Source organism: Babylonia areolata, chromosome 14 (genome assembly GCF_041734735.1).
Source record: "Babylonia areolata isolate BAREFJ2019XMU chromosome 14, ASM4173473v1, whole genome shotgun sequence".
Lineage (NCBI taxonomy): Eukaryota > Metazoa > Mollusca > Gastropoda > Neogastropoda > Buccinidae > Babylonia > Babylonia areolata.
This window is the reverse complement of record NC_134889.1, coordinates 18618971-18638970: the sequence shown is the minus strand read 5'-3', so window position 1 is coordinate 18638970 and position 20000 is coordinate 18618971. Positions and strand designations below refer to the sequence as shown.

General features: G+C 48.6%; 1 protein-coding gene across 1 annotated transcript in view; it reads left to right on the top strand.

Annotated features, from left to right (window-relative positions):
- Nucleotides 1–16581, top strand: part of LOC143289519 (uncharacterized) — a 36258-nt gene extending 19677 nt beyond the window's left edge. The window contains exons 2-9 of the mRNA XM_076598514.1: nucleotides 622–892; nucleotides 5981–6194; nucleotides 7291–7439; nucleotides 8351–8528; nucleotides 9930–10076; nucleotides 11530–11733; nucleotides 12366–12837; nucleotides 16109–16581. Coding sequence (XP_076454629.1) covers nucleotides 693–892; nucleotides 5981–6194; nucleotides 7291–7439; nucleotides 8351–8528; nucleotides 9930–10076; nucleotides 11530–11733; nucleotides 12366–12837; nucleotides 16109–16548 — 2004 coding nt within the window. The 5' untranslated portion in view covers nucleotides 622–692 and the 3' untranslated portion in view covers nucleotides 16549–16581. The remainder of the gene's footprint in view (nucleotides 1–621; nucleotides 893–5980; nucleotides 6195–7290; nucleotides 7440–8350; nucleotides 8529–9929; nucleotides 10077–11529; nucleotides 11734–12365; nucleotides 12838–16108) is intronic.
- The last annotated feature ends 3419 nt before the right edge of the window (nucleotides 16582–20000 follow it).

Here is a 20000-nt window from a genome sequence, read left to right as displayed (position 1 = left end):
ATTTTCAACCAATAATTTACACATTTAACATATGATTTGATATATAAAGGGTGGTCTGCCAGTTTCTCTATGTATTACTGTATTTGAAGCATGCATGGGAAGAGAGAGAGAGAGAGAGAGAGAGAGATTTCCTTTTGATTTTATCAGTTTCTTCTTCTTCTTCTTCTTTGTTTTCTCATTTATCTATTTCTAGGAGGAAGGTGGCAGAATGGTTAAGACGCTCAGCTGCCAATACAGAGAGTCCGTGAGGGTGTGGGTTCGAATCCCGCTCTCGCCCTTTCTCCTAAGTTTGACTGGAAAATCAAACTGAGCGTCTAGTCTTTCGGATGAGACGATAAACCGAGGTCCCGTGTGCAGCACGCACTTGGCGCACTGAAAAAGAACCCATGGCAACGAGAGTGTTGTCCTCTGGCGAAATTACGTAAAATGAAATCCACTTTCATAGGTACACAAATATGTAAGCATGCACTCAAGGCCTGACTAAGCGCGTTGGGTTATGCTGCTGGTCAGGCATCTGCTCAACAGATGTGGTGTAGCGTGTATGGATTTGTCCGAACGCAGTGACGCCTCCTTGAGAAAGTGAAACTGAAACTTATCTATTTCTTTCTTTCTTTCTTTCAGGCCGGACCGCTACATGTGATCGCTCCCTCCCCTCCCCACACACACACACACACACACACCCGTCCACCACAATGCGTCAGTCTGTCGTCCTCTTCGCCATCTGCCTCCTACTGCACGTCACCGACAGCGACGTTGAGGAAAAGTCTGACGTCAGTGCCGGTGACGTCACGGCGTCACCTGGTTCGGAAGTGCAGCAGCTCCGGGCGGAAGTGAAGAAACTGCGAAGATCCTTCCTCCGGTTTAAAAGAGGGGGCGGACGAGGCAAGGGGAAGTAAGTCAACTTGGACTGGCTGTTTGTCTGTTTGAGCGTTTTGCTGTCTTTTTTTTCTGTATGGAGGGTGGTGGGTGTAGGGAGGGGTGTGGGCGGGGTGAAGGGGAGGTGAAAGAGGGTGTGGGGGGCGGGGTGGTGGTGGTGTTTTTTTGTTTGTTTTTTTTTTGTTTTGTTTTTTTGCGTGTGTGTGTGTGTGTGTGTGTGTGTTTCTGTGTCTGTGTGTGTCTGTGTTGTGTCTCTGTCTGTGTGTGGAATTGAAATTATGTGATAAAAGTGAAAGGGAGAGAAGAGAAAATGGGCCACGTTTTTTTTTTGTGTTTTTTGTTGTTGTTGTTTTTTGTTTGCTTGTTTGTTTTTTAACTTTTTTTTTATTCAGCATTTGTAAATGTATACACGTGAATAAAAACAGAGAGTGTGGCGGGGGCAGGGGAGGGGCTAGAAGCCTCACAAAAATCACACACACACACACACACACACACACACACACACAAAAGCAAGAGGCTAGAAGCCTCACAAAAATCACACACACACACACACACACACACACACACACACACACACACACACACACACAGTTTTTTACATGAACACTGTGAGAGAAAAGGGTGTAACAATATCTTCCACACTAATTGAACAAAAGCACACAAAGCATAACTGTGAAGAATTCAGTCATAACCACCAGATTATGTATATGCATGTTCTTCCTCTCTCACATCAATATTATTTTCAAATTCCTTTTAAACACCCTATGATAACAAAGTGTCCCATCATTTGTATACAATAAAGTCAATATCAGCTGCTCTGAATATAAAATAAACATACAGCCTTGTGCACATTAAATAGATTATCAACATTTTCTGCACAACTTTTTGTGTGTGTGTGTGTTGTTGTTGTTCTTCTTTGTTATTTGTTTGTCAGTAACAGTATTTCACAGATGTGCTCAATAAATCTGCACTTAACTTATGCATACTGAACGACATCTAGCAAGAATACACATTCACACGTGCACAGAGAGAGAGAGAGAGAGAGAGACGGAGGGAGGGAAGGGTGCATACACATTATTGTTGAAACAACATTTTTATATAGAAACTAATTTTGTGTAAACTGAACAAAAATAATCTGCCATCAATACAAACCATCGCCTTGGTTTCCAGGTAATTACTGTCTAAAACTGTAAAGATAGCTCGTACATTTGGCAGCGAGTTATTCATGTAACATTTTGCAGACATGAAACTCAGCAAGTATCAGTATCAGTAGCTCAAGGAGGCGTCACTGCGTTCGGACAAATCCATATTATACGCTACACCACATCTGCCAAGCAGATGCCTGACCAGCAGCGTAACCCAGCTCAGCAAGTACCAGAATGAAATCAAATTCCTCGTCTGTCACCACGTTATTTTTTACAGCCACTCAGTACCAACTCTTCAGACAGAATCAGTGAATTATAATGTTCACACTTTTCAGCTGATACCTTTAGTGCCTCAGTCCAAAACGTATGTGCAATTTTACAATTAAAAAATAAATGCTGTATGGTTTGGACTTCTCCATTACAAAAGGAACACAATGGATCGATCTTCAATGCCTCTGCAGTCAGACGTTTTTTTTTTTCTTGTGCGCTATTACCGGTGTAAAATTCGAGCCTGGTAACACTTCAGTTTCACATCATTGAAATTTAATGCAATTTTCTTTCCATTTCAGATCATGAAAATATTCATTCCACTTAACGACTGCTCATGGAAGTATGTCTGAACCAAGAAAAATACTTCTTTTTAAAAAATTGTTTTGCTTTCCCCGAGACCACCATTCAAATTGTAGTTTCCATAAAGCCATGATATAGGGACAACTCAATATAGCAATGTTTCTAAATTACACAACTGCACGTATACCTGTACAACAAAACAAAGTTGAATTGAGGTTTTGTAAACGGTCTTCTGCCAAAAGTAAAGAAGCTATTATCTTCCACATCAAACAATTGATTTATAAATAGAATTATACTCAGTACCCATTCTTTCATGAACACTGCACATAATAAAAAATATAAATATATATATGTATATATATATATATATATATATATATATATATATATATATTGTTGGCACTGCACTTTTGTGCTGGTGCTGTCTCATACGATTATCCATACTTTCATCACAACAAAATCATTGTATTCATCCACTTTGGTAAACAGATTGAGACGGACAGAGAGAAAGAGAGAGAGAGAGAGAGAGAGAGAGAGAGAGAGAGAGAGAGAGAGAGAGAGAGATAATTTCGAATCTGTTGTCTAAAATGATTACATAATTTAGTTTTTTCCTGATTGTTACAGAATTATAAAACTATGAATTATCAAAGCACTGAATTAGTACAGACTGACTGTGTTGATAATGGATTTGTAACTCACGGGAACTGTTAAGAGATGCAGTGAACAAACAATGCAGAATTTGATGGTGAGTGTACGCCTTGAAATTATGGTGATGATGGTTTGGTTAGATGCCGCTGTATGGAAAAAGGACTGTCAAGATTAGGACTATCTCTGAGAGATCACGCCCAGCGATTCTAATTCTCCGTTCTTTGGAGAAAAATATGCTGACTGTCGTACATAGCATTCAAGCAATTTAGGGCACCGTTGAAGATGTGACTAAACAAGTAGACATGGTGAGTTGGAGTCTCTCGACGGATGAGCAGGCAAGGCTTTTTTTGTCGGTGTGTGTCATATGGGAGAAGAGGCCGATTCTGGATGCGCAGCATTTCTTACAGGTGTTGCAAGGGAAAACGTCTCCAGACAATAGAAGCATCCTTGAAATCCTGGGGGACCTCCCCTCTCTCCCAGATAGACTGGAACAGGGCGGTCAGGAATGGTGTAGGATAGAGGTAAAAGGGATGGGTAAGAGAAGGGTGAGATGACAGGGGAGATGAGAAGGAAGGGGTAAGAGAATGGGGGTGGGTAGAAGGGAGTGGTAAGAGAGGGGTGGTGGTAGCGGCCAGAAGAGGGTAGGTAGGATACAGTGAGGCTCAACTAATTTCGGATGATCGGACTCCAGTTTCAGTTTCAGTAGCTCAAGGAGGCGTCACTGCGTTCGGACAAATCCATATACGCTACACCACATCTGCCAAGCAGTTGCCTGACCAGCAGCGTAACCCAACGCGCTTAGGACTCCAAAGACTTGTAATGGACAGGATTTCGTTCGCACCCAGGGTGGAATTCACAAACCATCGAACCTGCGGGTAAACCTACTGGAGGCAACGCCGGGATCTTCAGATTCCATGCACGGACGGAAATTTTACTTTGCTCGCCTCCCTGCCTTCCACTGGACCTTGAGTGGTGGTCCTGGTTCTAGTCTTTCGCTGTCTAATTTGTTTTTTTGGCTGTTGGTTTACTGGTTATTCAGCTACATTGTCTGTTGTCTGGTTGGTTGACTGTTTAGCTGGTTTTGTGGTTAATCTGGTTGATAGTTGACTACTTTTCTCTTTGTTGGCTGGTTGTGTGGTTTGTTTGTTAGCTCGTTTGTTGCTTGGTAGCTGGCTTGCAGGCAGATAGTAATCTGTAGTGACCATAAAACATAGCACAAGCAGCAAGTTAGCTATAACAACTACTATCTACCCAACCAACCATCTGACCACAAAAATCCACCACCACCCTTTCTCTCACTCACACACAACCACGCGCACGCAAACACACACACACACACACACACACACACACACACACACACACACACACACACACACACACACACACACACACACACACACACACACACACACACACATTCACACACTTACACAAACATTCATTCTCTCTGTCTCTATCTGTATCTGTCTCTGTCTCGGTCTGTCTCGGTCTCTCTCTCTCTCTCTCCCCTCCCCCTCTCTTTCTCACCACACCACGGACCCAAACCCCACATACATACCCACCCACTGACATCCACACTCTCCACCCCCCATGCACACACACACACACACACACACACACACACACACAACCTTCCACACACACACCCTCATCGCCCACCAATCCCTCGAACCGCCCACACCCACATTCTTCCACCACCCTCCTCCCACCTACTAACCACCCACACCCACACCCTTCCAATACCATTCTCCCACCCACCAACCACCCACACCCCACCACCACCACCCTTCTCCCACCTACCAACCACCCACACCTTACCACCACCACCCTTCTCTCACATACCAACCACCCACATCTTACCACCACCACCCTCCTCCCACCTACCAACCATCCACACCTTACCACCATCACCCTTCACCCAACCACCACCACCCACACCCCACCACCACCACTCTCCTCCCACCCGCCAACCACCCACACCGCACCACCCCCACCCCCATCCCACCAACCAACCACCCACCCACCCCACCACCACCCCCCTCCCACCAACCAACCACCCACACCCCACCACCCCCACCCCCCTCCCACCAACCAACCACCCACACCCACACCCCACCACCACTCTCCTCCCACCCGCCAACCACCCACACCCACGCCCCACCACCACCACTCTCCTCCCACCCGCCAGCCACCCACATCCACACCCCACCACCCCCACCCCCCTCCCACCAACCAACCACCCACACCCCACCACTACCACCCTTCTCCCACCTACCAACAACCCACACCCACACCCTTCCACCACCCTTCTCCCACCCACCAACCACCCACACCCACACCACACCACCACCACCCTTCTACACCCACAAACCACCCCCACCCTTCCACCACCACCCTTCTCCCACCTACCAACCACCCACACCCTTCCACCACCTTTCTCCCACCCACCAACCACCCACACCCACACCCTTCCACCACCTTTCTCCCACCCACCAACCACCCACACCCCACCACCACCACCCTTCTCCCACCTACCAACCACCCACACCCACACCTTACCACCACCACCATTCTCCCACCTACCAACCACCCACACCCACACCTTACCACCACCACCATTCTCCCACCTACCAACCACCCACACCCACACCCCACCACCACCATCGTCCCACCCAACCACCAACCCACCACCCACCAACCCATCCACCACACCAACCCACTCCATCATTCCTTCACAGACTGTGTGAAGAGGCCACCAGCAAGATCAATGACGCCATCTCCCTGGAGCTGTCGGGGCTGAGGACTCAGCTGCACACCTCAGACTCGGTGAAGTCTCTGCGCTCCGAGCTGGAGTACGGGCTGACGTCACTGCGGTCCGAGCTGGACAACAAGGTGACGTCACTGCGGGCCGAGCTGGAAACGGGGCTGACCGCCGTGAGGTCCGAAGTGCAGGTAAAGGGGGAGAGGTGTGGGTGGGGGTATGTGGGTGTGGGGGGAGGGTGTTAGGGTGTGTTGGTGGAGTGATAATAATAATAATAATAATGGTATTTATATAGCGCTGAATCTTGTGCAGAGACAAACCAAAGCGCTTTCGCACCAGTCATTCACACGCATGCATAGCTCTAAAACTGTAGAAACTAAAGACAAGGAAGGGCAGGCAAGGGAGGCTATTTTGGGAAGAGGTGGGTTTTAAGGCCAGACTTGAAAGAGCTGAGAGTGGAGACTTGACGAAGCGAAAGAGGAAGTTCATTCCAATCGCAAGGTCCAGAGACAGAGAAAGAACGGCGGCCAACAGTCGAATGTTTGAATCTGGGTGCGTAAACAGAGTGGATCCGAAGCCGATCGTAATGAGCGAGATGGAGTGTAGAGGTGAAGGCAGCCACAGAGAGAGGAAGGGGCAGTTTTGTGCATAGTCTTTGGGAAGGTAGGGCGTGTTAGTGGAGTGTATGATCTCTGGAGAATGCTCCTTTTTACATATTATGTGTATTTTAAGTGAAAATTGCTGTTGTCTCAGCCGCTCAATCATGTGTGAATGTTTGTGTGTGTGTGTGTGTGTGTGTGTGTGTGTGTGTGTGTGTGTGTGTGTGTGTGTGTGTGTGTGTGTGTGTGTGTGTGTTGGAGTGTAACAGTTGCAGTATTGAGAGTATGTTGCTTTCTGGGGTTTGTGCATTATGTTTTTATAATATTATTGATTCTGTTTGATTTTTCTTCTACATTTTACGTGCTTTCTTGTTTCACCTTAAGTTTTGGATTGTAAAGCGCTTAGAGCTTGCTCATGCTTGAGTTACAGCGCTACATAAAAATATCATCATGTCACTATTATCATTAACCTATTGGCTGACGCCATTTAGGTCAAGCTGCCCAGTGCTGATGTCTTTGATCTGAAGAGGGGTGGCATAGTTCGAGGGGGTTGAGGCGGGGCTGAATCCTAGCCGTCTGCTCCGGTGAGTGGATGGGCAATGGGGCATGGGGGGGGGGGGGGGGAGGCAAAAGGGATCCGTACTCTCTTTCCACCCCCTTTCCAACCAGCCTGGCTCTCTCCTTTCAGGCGGCGGTGAGTGAGATCAAGACGGAGGTGAACTCCGAGCTGACTGACGTGCGGGCCGAGCTGCAGTACAATCTGAACGCCGCCTGCTCCGGGGACAAGGACCTCACTAAAGCTGTGGCGGAGCTCCAGGGCTCTCTGCAGGGCCTCAGGTCAGTCCTTGGTGGTGGTGGTGGTGGTGGGTGGGGGGTGGGGGTGGGGGTTGCATGTTTGTGTGTGTGTGTGTGTGTGTGTGTGTGTGTGTGTGTGTGTGTGTGTGTGTGTGTGTGTGTGTGTAGGCAGGTAAGTAGGTAGGTAAGTATGCATGTATGTATGTATGTATGCATGTGTGTGTGTTATTTATTTATTTATTTATTTGTTTATATATTTATTTATTTATCTATATATCTATATATTTAGTTGTAAGTTTATTTGTGTTTTTCTTTATTCATTCATTTACTTGTTCATTCTTTTGTTTATTTACTTATCTATTTATTTATTCATCTATCTTTTTTCTTGTTCTGCATTCGTGGACTGTTAATCCCACGTCCACTCGTGAATCTTTATACCGACATGAAGGCAGCCATACTCCTATTTTCTGGAGTGCGCATGCTGGGCATGTTCTTGTTTCCTTAACACACTTCTTCTTCTTCTTCTTCTTCTTCTTCTTCTTCTCCTCCTCCTCCTCCTATCCTCCAACACCACCACCTTCTTCTCCTTCTCTTCCACCTCTTCTTCTTTTCCTCCTCCTCCTCCTCCTCCTTCTTCTCTTCCCCCTCCTCCCCCGCCCTCCTTCTTCTCCTTCTTTTCCTCCTTCTCATGCTTCTCCTCCTCATCCTCCTTCTTCCTGCTCCTCCTCTTTCTCCTTCTCCTCCTCCTACTTGTTCTTCTTCTTCTTCTTTTTGTACTGGATCGATGTTTATTTCACAGTTTTCAGTCATGGTATGGTTCCATGTAGTCGGTTGGGCAATGCAAAAGCACCAGCAACAGTGATAAAATATTAGGAAAAAAAAATGGTCTGTCTTCTCCATCATGCTGACCACACGGTGCACCCCCCCCCCCCCCCCCACCCCCCCCCCGGCAGGTCAGAACTGGACAGCAGGATCGCCACCAGCCGAGCGGAGCTGGAGCAGAAGATGATGGGGGTGAGGTCAGAACTGGAGGGAGGGATGACCACCGTCCAGTCCCAGTTCAAGACCGACGTAGTCAGCGTCCGCTCTGACCTGCAGGACATGGTGTCCGACGTCCGGACTGAGATGCAGGTCAGGGCATGGGGAGGGTTGGGCAGGGCAGAAAAGGGAAGGGAGAGGGTGGGCAAGACAGGGCAGAAAAGGGAAGGGTTGGGCAGAAAAGGGAAGGGCAAGTTTGGGCAGGGCAGAAAAGGGAAGGGCAGAGTTGGGCAGGGCAGAAAAGGGAAGGGCAAGATTGGGCAGGGCAGAAAAGGGAGGGTTGGGCAGGGCAGGGCGGAAAAGGGAAGGGCAAGATTGGGCAGGGCAGAAAAGGGAGGGTTGGGCAGGGCAGGGCGGAAAAGGGAAGGGCAAGATTGGGCAGGGCAGAAAAGGGAAGGGCAAGATTGGGCAGGGCAGAAAAGGGAGGGTTGGGCAGGGCAGGGCGGAAAAGGGAAGGGCAAGATTGGGCAGGGCAGTGCAGAAAAGAGAAGGGCAGAAAAGGGAAGGGAAGGGCAGATTTGGGCAGGGCAGGGCAGAAAAGGGAAGGGCTAGATTGGGCAGGGCAGAAAAGGGAGGGTTGGGCAGGGCAGGGCGGAAAAGGGAAGGGCAAGATTGGGCAGGGCAGAAAAGGGAGGGTTGGGCAAGGCAGGGCACAAAAGGGAAGGGCAAGGTTGGGCAGGGCAGAGCAGAAAAGGGAAGGGCAGAGTTGGGCAGGGCAGGGCAGAAAAGGGAAGGGCAGATTTGGACAGGGCAGGGCAGAAAAAGGAAGGGTTGGGCAGGGCAGGGCAGAAAAAGGAAGGGTTGGGCAGGGCAGAAAAGGGAAGGGCAGAGTTGGGCAAAGCAGGGACACGGCAGGGCATGGCAGGGCAGGGCAGGGATGAAGGAGGGGTGGACGGTAGTGGTGGTGGTCAATCAGTCACTCACTCGGTAAGTTCGTTCTTTCGTTCGTTTGTTAGTCAGTCAGTCAGTCAGTCATTTAGTTAGCTACTTAGCTACTTTATTTGTTTGGTCAGTTACTTAGTTCGTTAGTTCGTTGTCCGGTTGGTTAGCTGGTCTATCAGTTTGTCAGTCACTACACCACACCACACCACACCACACCACACCATACTATACTATACTATACTATACTATACTATACTATACTATGCCATGCCATGCCATGCCATACTATAGTACATACTGTACTATACTATACTACAGTATAGTATACCATGGCGTGCCATGCCATGCCATGCCATACCATGCTATACTATACTATACTATACTATGCAATGCCATACTATACTATACTACACCACACCATTCCATACCAGACCAAACCACACCAGACTATAGATACTATATTATATAATACTATACTATACCATACTATGCTATACTATACTATTCCATGCTATATCATACTATACTATAACCACAGGACAGCTATATTGTACTATACTGTAACCACAGGACAGCTATACTATACTATGCTATGCTATGCTATACCCACAGGACAGCATGGCGGGCACACGGTCAGAGCTGCAGACTGGGTTCACGGCAGCTCAGTCGGGACTGCAGAACTCACTGCACGCGCTGCAAGCTGACGTCATGGGGGTCACGAGCAAGGCGGCTGGGGACATGGCTTCCCTGAAAGCTGAGGTGTGTGTGTGTGTGTGTGTGTGTGTGTGTGTGTGTGTGTGTGTGTGTGTGTGCGCGCGCGCTTGTGGTTTTGTACTGCCCCCTACCCCCACCCCCACACACCTCTCAATATTACTTGTGACACCGGTACACGTGTAAATAAAGACCATCTAGTCTATTCTACAGCTACTACCAATACTACTAACAATACTACTATTACTTCTACGACGACGACGACGACTACTATTACCACAACCACCACCACCACTACTACTACTACTACTACTACTACAACACCCAATACCGCCACCGCCGCCAATACTCCGCTGCCACCACCACCACCACAACCACCACTACTACCACTTGTACTACTGCTTCTACTACAACTACCAGCACCAGCACCACCACTACAACCAATACCACCACTGCCACCACAACCACCAGCACTACTACTACTACTACTACTACCATCACCACAACCACGACCACTACCACTTGTACTACTACTTCTACTAATACTACTACTACTACTACCACCACCACCACTTCTACCACTTGTACTACTACTTCTACTATTACATCTACCACAACCACGACTACTACTACTACTACTACTACTACCAATTATTGTACCACTACTTCTGCTACTACATCTAACACCGCCACCACTACAACCAATACCACCACTACTACTACTACTACTACTACTACTACTACTACACTCCACAGATATCGGCAGTGTCGGCAGTGGTGACTACTACTACTACTTCTACTACTACTACCACTGCTACACAGATATCGGCAGTGTCGGCAGTGGTGACTACTACTACTACTTCTACTACTACTACCACTGCTACACAGATATCGGCAGTGTCAGCAGTGGTGACTACTACTACTACTACTACTACTATACTCCACAGATATCGGGAGTGTCGGCAGCGGTGACTACTACAACCACTACTACTACTACTTTACTCCACAGATATCGGCAGTGTCAGCAGTGGTGGCGACGACGACTGCTACTACTATTATACTCCACAAATATAGGGAGTGTCGGCAGCGGTGACTACTACAACTGCTACTACTACTACTTTACTCCACAGATATCGGCAGTGTCAGCAGTGGTGGCGACGACGACTGCTACTACTATTATACTCCACAGATATCGGGAGTGTCGCCAGTGGTGACCGCTTCTGCATCAAGGACTCCGTTGCTGCATAGGGTGCTGCCCAGGTAGCAAAACTTGGCGACTGACTTGATCTCAGTGTCATCGATCTTGATTGCAGGGGGGCGGGAGCGTGACGGGGGAGGCACTGGCGTTCTGTGAGCTAACTGGTTGGTACATGGAGTTTGAGAACCTGTCCATAATGAACTGCATGTCCTCATGGGTGTGTGCAGCAAGCGCGCAGTCATCAGCTCTAAAGATATCGGCAGTGTCGGCAGTGGTGACTACTAGTACTACTCTACTCTACAGATATCGGGAGTGTCGGCAGTGGTGAAGGCGGAGGTGCAGGTGCAGCTCAGCGAGACCAGCGCCCAGGTGAAGCAGGCCCTGAAGAACCTTGAGGAGGACCAGCACGAGCAGCTGACGCACCTGTCGGACCGCCTGCAACACCTGGCCAGCCAGCACTCCCACCTGGCCTACAACACCTCCACCCTCACACAGGGGCTCGACCAGGTGTGTAGTGTGTGTGTGTGTGTGTGTGTGTGTGTGTGTGTGGTGTGTGGGGGTGGGGTGTGGGAGGGAGAGATAAGGGTGTGTGTTGTGGGTGTTGGGGTGGCGTGGTTAGGGTGGAAGTGGGGGTATGACTGTGTGTGTCGGGGTGTGGGGATGAGGTGGGAGAGGGAGGGGTTGTGGTGTTGGGGTAGGGGTGGTGGTGGTGGGAGTGGGAGTATGTGTGTTTATTTGTTTGTGTGGGGGTGGAGGGGGGAGGGGTGGAGGGGTTTTGTTTTGTAGTGCTGGGGTGGAGGTCGGAGTGTGTGCGTATGGGGCTCACCACGCTTTACAATAAGATTTACAAATTTAAGACTAAGTGACGTATAAATATGTACAAAAAAAATAATTAAAAGGAAGAAAAAAAAGTAAATAGACATATTCTCACATCACAATTGCTAACACATACATATTTCAGACTATCTTACATGACACTTATCATATCAGCGATTACATGAGTTAAAATGACTGGTGAAACGTTTCTCTTTATTGATGTATTTTGATTTATTCAGGAGTGTGGCCCGAGTTGTATGCAGCCCATAGAGCACATTTTTCCCCCCATTTCTTTCTTTTCTGTTTCCCCTCTTTCCACACAGGTGAAGAAGGAAGCGGAGAAGGGTCTGGAAGCCTTGCGGAGCGACCTGGACCAGCAGCTCCAGAAACACGAGTCCAGACTGGACCAAGTCGTCAACAACTTCCTCTTCGACGTGGACTCCGCAGACTCCAAAGACTCACCCACACCCGAATACTCCAACCTGACCGACCTTGAACACCGCCTCACCTCCATGCAGACGGGACTGGCGGGTCTAGCTGACCTCCGCGCCGACCTTGACACCAAGGTCGGTGACCTTGACCGGAGGGTCAAAGACATGGAGAGTCAGCGGGCGGCGGAGGCGGCCAACTCGAGCCAGGCGATGCACGTGCTGGAGGTCAGCATGAACGACCTCCAGGAGGCGATGGGCTCTCAGCTTCAGAAGCTCCAGCAGGACAATGCGGATTCTGGTGGGTCAACGTACGTCAGGTGGGGTCGTACTGGCTGCCCGGATTCCGCGGAGCTGGTCTACTCAGGTAGGTTGTGTGGACTGACATGGAAGAAAAGAGGAAAGGAGGCAGGAAGGGAGTGAGGTTGTCTGGGTTCAAGAGGCTTTCTGTCTCCCCCAGCCACAGCCCCTCCTCAATGCGTGTTGGGAGAGAGAGAGGGGGTGGGTGAGGAAAGTGGGAGAGGGGGAAGAAGGAAGATGGAGAGAAAGAATGAGGGACGAGGAGGAGTAGGGGAGAATGAAGAAGGAGGGAGGAAAGGAGGGATATATATATATATAATATATATATATATATATATATATATATATTGGGGAGAAGGAAGATTGAGAGAGAGAGGGAGTGTGTGTGTGTGTGCGTGCGTGCGTGCGTGCGTGCGTGCGTGCGTGTGTGTGTGTGTGTGTGTGCGTGCGTGTGTGTGTGGAAGAGAGGGGAGATAGAGGATGGAGATAGGGGAGAGGGGGGAGAAAGGGAAAAAAGAGGAAGGTGGATAGACTGTAGGAGAAAGTGAGATTAGGGGGAGAGTGAGAGAGGGGGGGGGGGGGGGAGAGAAAAAGAGAGGGATTTGGAATGTTTATTCCTGAAGGCCAAAGCCCCATGTGAAGAGGTACGAACGTCAGGTGGGGTCGTTCCTGAGTGTCCAGACCCTGAGGAGCTGGTCCATTCAGGTAGGTTGTGTGGACACACATGGAAAGGAAGGAAGGAGGGAGGACACAGACTGCCTGGGTTCATGAGGCTCTCAGTCACCCCCCCCCCCCCTCCAACCCCCCAGAAACCCCCCCTCCCCACCCCGCCCCCCTCCCCCCAAAGCGTGTAGGGAGAGAGAGGTAGCGGAGGTGAGGAAAGTGGGAGGAGGAGGAGTAGGGGGGAGAAGGAAGAAGTGAGAGGGGCAGAGAGGAGGGGAGAAGGAGAGAGAGGGGCAGAGAGGAGGGGAGAAGGGAGAAGGAGAGAGAGGGGCAGAGAGGAGGGGAGAAGGGAGAAGGAGAGAGAGGGGCAGAGAGGAGGGGAGAGAGGAGAAGGAGAGAGAGGGGCAGAGAGGAGGGGAGAGAGGAGAAGGAGAGAGAGGGGCAGAGAGGAGGGGAGAAGGGAGAAGGAGAGAGAGGGGCAGAGAGGAGGGGAGAGAGGAGAAGGAGAGAGAGGGGCAGAGAGGAGGGGAGAGAGGAGAAGGAGAGAGAGGGGCAGAGAGGAGGGGAGAGAGGAGAAGGAGAGAGAGGGGCAGAGAGGAGGGGAGAAGGGAGAAGGAGAGAGAGGGGCAGAGAGGAGGGGAGAGAGGAGAAGGAGAGAGAGGGGCAGAGAGGAGGGGAGAAGGAGAGAGAGGGGCGGAGAGTAGGGGAGAGAGGAGAAGGAGAGAGAGGGGCAGAGAGGAGGGGAGAAGGGAGAAGGAGAGAGAGGGGGGGGCAAAGAGGAGGGGAGAAGGAAGAAGGAGAGAGAGGGGCGGAGAGGAGGGGAGAAGGGAGAAGGAGAGAGAGGGGCAGAGAGGAGGGGAGAAGGGAGAAGGAGAGAGAGGGGGGGGGGGGGCAAAGAGGAGGGGAGAAGGAAGAAGGAGAGAGAGGGGCAGAGAGGAGGGGAGAAGGGAGAAGGAGAGAGAGGGGGGGGCAAAGAGGAGGGGAGAAGGGAGAAGGAGAGAGAGGGGGGGGCAAAGAGGAGGGGAGAAGGGAGAAGGAGAGAGAGGGGCAGAGAGGAGGGGAGAAGGAGAGAGAGGGGCAGAGAGGAGGGGAGAAGGGAGAAGGAGAGAGAGGGGCAGATAGGGGGTGGGGAGAGAAGGGAGAGGAAAGACAGAGAGAGGGGGGGAGAGAAAAAGAGGGAGGTGGTGAGTGTAAGGCGAAAGAGAGGTTAGGGAGAGAGGGGGAGATAGGGAGAGAGAATGAAGATAGTGGGGGAGAGAGAGGAAGAGAAATAGGGAGACAGAAAGAGGTGAGAGAGAAAGACGGAGGATACAGACAGACAGAAGTAGAGAGAGAGATAGACAGAGTGATGGAGGGAGAGTGAGAGGGAAAGAGAGGAGAGTAGTGATAGATAGAGAGAGTGATAGTGTGCGTGAGAGAGTGTGAGAGAAAGAGAGTGAAAGAGAGAGGAGGAAAATAAAGAGAAGGGAGAAAGAGAATGAGAGAGAGAAAAGTGAGAGAGACAGAGAAAGACAGACAGAGAAAGAGGGAGAGAGAAAGAAAGAGATCTTACGAATGACTGGGAAAGATTCGAGTTTTTGTTTCTCTCAATACCTTGAATCAACAAAGCAGAAGAAAAAAAAATTCAAGAACACCTGCAATATATATATATATATATATATATATATATATATATACATTTTTTTTTTTTTTTTTTTGGGGGGGGGGGTCAAAAGCGTGCAAGATTCCTACGTTTGTTTATATTTGCGATTTCAAAGTGAGCATTGTGCAATAATGTCTCTGACTGAACACAAAATTGACAAGAATTTTTTTTTTTAAGTTAAAAACTTATATTGTTTAAGGAAAAACAACAACACGTACACGATTTTTTAACCGATCAGATCTGCCAAGATCAGGGAGAGAGTTTCAGTTTCAGTTTCAGTTTCAATGAGGTGTCAAAGCGTGCAGACTAATCCTTATGCGCTGCACCGCATCTGCTTTGTGGGAAAGAAAAGGAACATACGTCTGGACTTCGCATAAACCCGACGAAAATGGCTTTACTGTGTGTGTGTGTGTGTGTGTGTGTGTGTGTGTGTGTGTGTGTGTGTGTGTGTGTGTGTTCATTGGCCGTGAATAGATAATATCAAAGAAAACAAATTATGCTTATGTCGATTCGATACACTTTGCTTACTATCTGAACATTAAAAGAACACCGCATTTTGTGATGTGGGGAGGTGGGGCTGGGGAGAGGCGTGGAGGCAGTCAGTTCATGGAACACATGAGTTTTTGTGTGTCTTTTTGGTGTGGGTGTGTGTGTGTGTGTGTGTGTTTTCCTCACCTACACCAATCTCTTCTTTTCTTTCCACCCAACCCACCCACCCCACACAAACCCTTTGCCCACCCCCCTTCCTGCAACCATCCACCCACACACCCACCCCTCCAACCAAACCACCCCCACACCATCCATCAAAACCCCCATCCCCTTCCCCTTAACTCCCACCCACCAACATACCCACCCTCCAACACCAACCACCTACACAACCACCCCTCCAACCCCATCCACCCACACACCCCACCCCCTTCCCCCCAACACCCGCACCCTCCAACCCCAACCACCCACACAACCACCCCTCCAACCCCAACCACCCATACAACCCCACCTCCTCCCCCCAACCAAACCACACACACACACACAGGAGTGGTCGGCGGCTCGTCCTACGACACGGACGGCGGAGCGGCCAACCGCCTGTGCCTGACCTTGACCCCGCAGGCCGGCAACGTCACCGGAGCCAGGACCTACATCTACGGCGCCGAGTACAAGTTCTCCGAGCACCACGACCTGGACGTCGTCTGCGCCCTCTGCCGCTCCCCCCTCCCCTCCACCATCATGGTGCCCGGCACCCAGACGTGCCCGAAAGGCTGGCGCAGGCAGTACGCCGGGCACCTGACGGCGGGCATGGTCGGGCACCGAGCGGCGTCGCAGTACCTGTGCCTGGACGGCCGCCCCGAGTCTCGGCCCGGGTCCCAGGAGAACCGGAACGGGGCTCTGTTCTACTACGTGTTTACCGAGTGCGGGTCTCTGCCTTGCCCGCCCTACTACAACATGTACGTGTCGTGTGTCGTGTGCTCTAGGTAGAGCGGAGTTTGGTTGGTTGGTTTGGTTTTTGTTTGTCTGTTTGGTTTGGTTTTGTTGTTGTTTTTTCCCTTGAATTAAACGAGCTGTTGGGCTCTACTAAGTAGAGTGAAGTTTTGATAACGTTGATAACGACTTGATGGCTGTAGGTAGAGTGTTTTGATAAAGACTCGATGTCTTCAGGTCGAGTGGAGTTTTGATAACGACTCGATGATATGATTATGGATAGAGTGGAGTATTATAACGAATCGATTATTCTAGACAGAGTGAAGTTTTGATAAAGACTTGATGATTTTATGTACAGTGTTGTTTTGATAACGACTTGATGACTTTGGGTAGACTGAAGTTTTGATAAAGACTTAATGACTTCAGGTGGAGTGGCGTTTTGATAACGACTCGATGACTTTAGGGAGGGCGGAGTTTTGAAACGACGAGCGGAGTTTTTGAAATGACCTGATGGCTCTTGGAAGAGTGGAGTCTTTAAACTACCTATCGGAGTTCTGTGTACAGTGTAGTTTTGAAACTGCCTATCAGGGTTCTCGCTGGTTTTTTAAACTACCTATCGGGGTTCTAGGTAGAGTGAAGTTTTGAAACTACCTGTTGGGGTTCTAGGTAGAGTGGAGTTTATAACTCCTGTTGGGGTTCTAGGTAGAGTGAAGTTTTGAAACTACCTGTTGGGGTTCTAGGTAGAGTGAAGTTTTGAAACTACCTGTTGGGGTTCTAGGTAGAGTGGAGTCTTTAATTACCTGTTGGGGTTCTAGGTAGAGTGAAGTTTTGAAACTACCTACTGGGGATCTTCGTGGAGTTGAGTTTTTAAACAACGAGTTGGCTTTGGCTACAGTGGAGATTTTTTATCGACCTGTTGGCTCAAGGAAGAGTGGAGTTTTTAAACGACCTTTTGGGCTCCAGTAGAGTGGAGTTTTTAAACGACTAGTGGAGCTTTTTAATTAAACGACCTGTTGGGCTCTAGGTAGAGTAGAATTTAAAACGATGAGTGGATTTTTTTTTCCAATCAAACCACCTGTTTGGCTCTAGGTAGAGTGGCGTTTTTGAATGACACATTGGCTCTAGGTAGAACAGTTTTTTTCAAACGCCATATTGGGCTCTAGGTAGACTGGAGTTTTCAAATGCCTTTTTTGTCTCAAAGTAGAGTGGAGTTTTAAACGCCCAGTTGGTAGAGTGGAGTTTTAAACGCCCAGTTGGGCTCGAGGTAGTATGGATTTTGTAAACGCCCTGTTGGGCTTTAGGTAGTATGGATTTTGTAAACGCCCTGTTGGGCTCTAGGTAGAATGGAGTTTTAAGCGCCCTGTTAATGTTGAGCTTTACGTAAAATGGAGTTTTTAAATGCCCTGTTGGGCTTTAGGCAGAATGAATTTTTGTTAACGCCGTGTTGGGCTTTTCGTAGAATGGAGTTTTTAAATGCCCTGTTGGGCTTTCCGTAGAATGGAGTTTTTAACGCTCTGTTGGGCTTTACGTATAATGGAGTTTTTAAACGCCCTGTTAATATTGGGCATTACGTAGAATGGAGTTTTTAAACGCCTGTTGGGCTTTATGTAGAATGGAGTTTTTAAACGCCCTGTTAATGTTGGGCTTTACGTAGAATGGAGTTTTTAAACGCCCTGTTGGGCTTTACGTAGAATGGAGTTTTTAAACGCCTGTTGGGCTTTATGTAGAATGGAGTTTTTAAACGCCCTGTTAATGTTGGGCTTTACGTAGAATGGAGTTTTTAAACGCCCTGTTGGGCTTTGGGCAAATTTAGGCACCCTTTTGGACTTTACATAGTTTTTAAATGCCCCGTTGGGCTTTATGTACAATGGGTTTTTAAACGCTCTAGGTAGAATGAAGTCTTTAAACGCCATGCTGGGCTCTAGGTAGAATGGAGTTTTTAAACGCCCTGTTGGGCTCTAGGTAGCATGGAGTTTTTAAACGCCCTGTTGGGCTCTATGTAGAATGAAGTTTTTAAACGCCCTGTTGGGCTCTAGGTGACATGGAGTCTTTAAACGCCCTGTTGGGCTCTAGGTAGAATGGAGTTTTTAAACGCCCTGTTGGGCTCTAGGTGACATGGAGTCTTTAAACGCCCTGTTGGGCTCTAGGTAGAATGGGGATTTTAAACGCCCTGTTGGGCTCTAGGTAGAATGGGGATTTTAAACGCCCTGTTGGGCTCTAGGTAGAATGGGGATTTTAAACGCCCTGTTGGGCTCTAGGCAGAATGGAGTCTTTAAACGCCCTGTTGGGCTTCAGGTAGAATGGAGTTTTTAAACGCCCTGTTGGGCTCTAGGTAGAATGGGGTTTTTAAACGCCCTGTTGGGCTCTAGGTAGAATGGGGGTTTTAAACGCCCTGTTGGGCTCTAGGTAGCATGAAGTCTTTAAACGCCCTGTTGGGCTCTAGGTAGAATGGGGATTTTTAAACGCCCTGTTGGGCTCTAGGTAGAATGGGGTTTTTAAACGCCCTGTTGGGCTCTAGGTAGAATGGGGTTTTTAAACGCCCTGTTGGGCTCTAGGCAGAATGGGGTTTTTAAACGCCCTGTTGGGCTCTAGGTAGAATGTGGTTTTTTAACGCCCTGTTGGGCTCTAGGTAGAATGTGGTTTTTTAACGCCCTGTTGGGCTCTAGGTAACGTGGAGTTTTTAAACGCCCTGTTGCGCTCTAGGTAGAATGGAGTTTTTAAACGCCCTGTTGGGCTCTAGGTGGCATGGAGTTTTTAAAAGCCCTGTTGGGCTCTAGATAGAATGGTTGTTATTTTTTTGTTTGTTTTTTTAATCTGTTCGGCTCAAGGTGTACCAAAGTTTTTGAACGACCCTTTACTGGCCTTGCCGCCCAAAATGTTCGGAGCTTGGGTCTTGGATGTATGTTCAAGGTGAGGTCCAGGATGGGTTTTTTTTGTTTGTTTTTAGGTGGTGTTTTTTGTGGGTTTTTTTTCTTTTTTCTTTTTTTTTTTTGGTTTGTTGTTTTTTGTACGTTTGTTGAAGGTGAAACATCCGGGTATCGAGAAACGGTCGCGTGCAGCATCTGTCACGTAAGTCCTTCACCTAGGCCTGCTCAGATTCCCTGTTACCTCCATAAAGGAGGTTATCTTTTCACTCCGGTTTTGTCTGTCTGTCGGTGGCATCACGCACACACAAAACAAAGGTTTGGGGAGGATTTTCTGGGCATGTTGTTGAAGTGTTGCTGGCAGTAAAGTACCAAGCGATTTGAGTCTGGTGTTGTTCAAGTCCAGGGAATTTTTTTCTTCTTTTTTTTTTTTTCATTAAAAAATCATTATCAAAGGATTCTTCACCAATCTGAGGCCAGGCAGAAAAGAAACACTTGGCGTGGTATCTCCAGGAAGCATTGAAGGTTCCCGTGGAACTGTCTGGAATAATTTGGCCACAAGACTTGGTGTGAGATCCTATTGGTAATTTTTTTTTTTTTTTTTTACAAGTTATTCCTTCGCTGTTATCCTAAACAAATGATCAC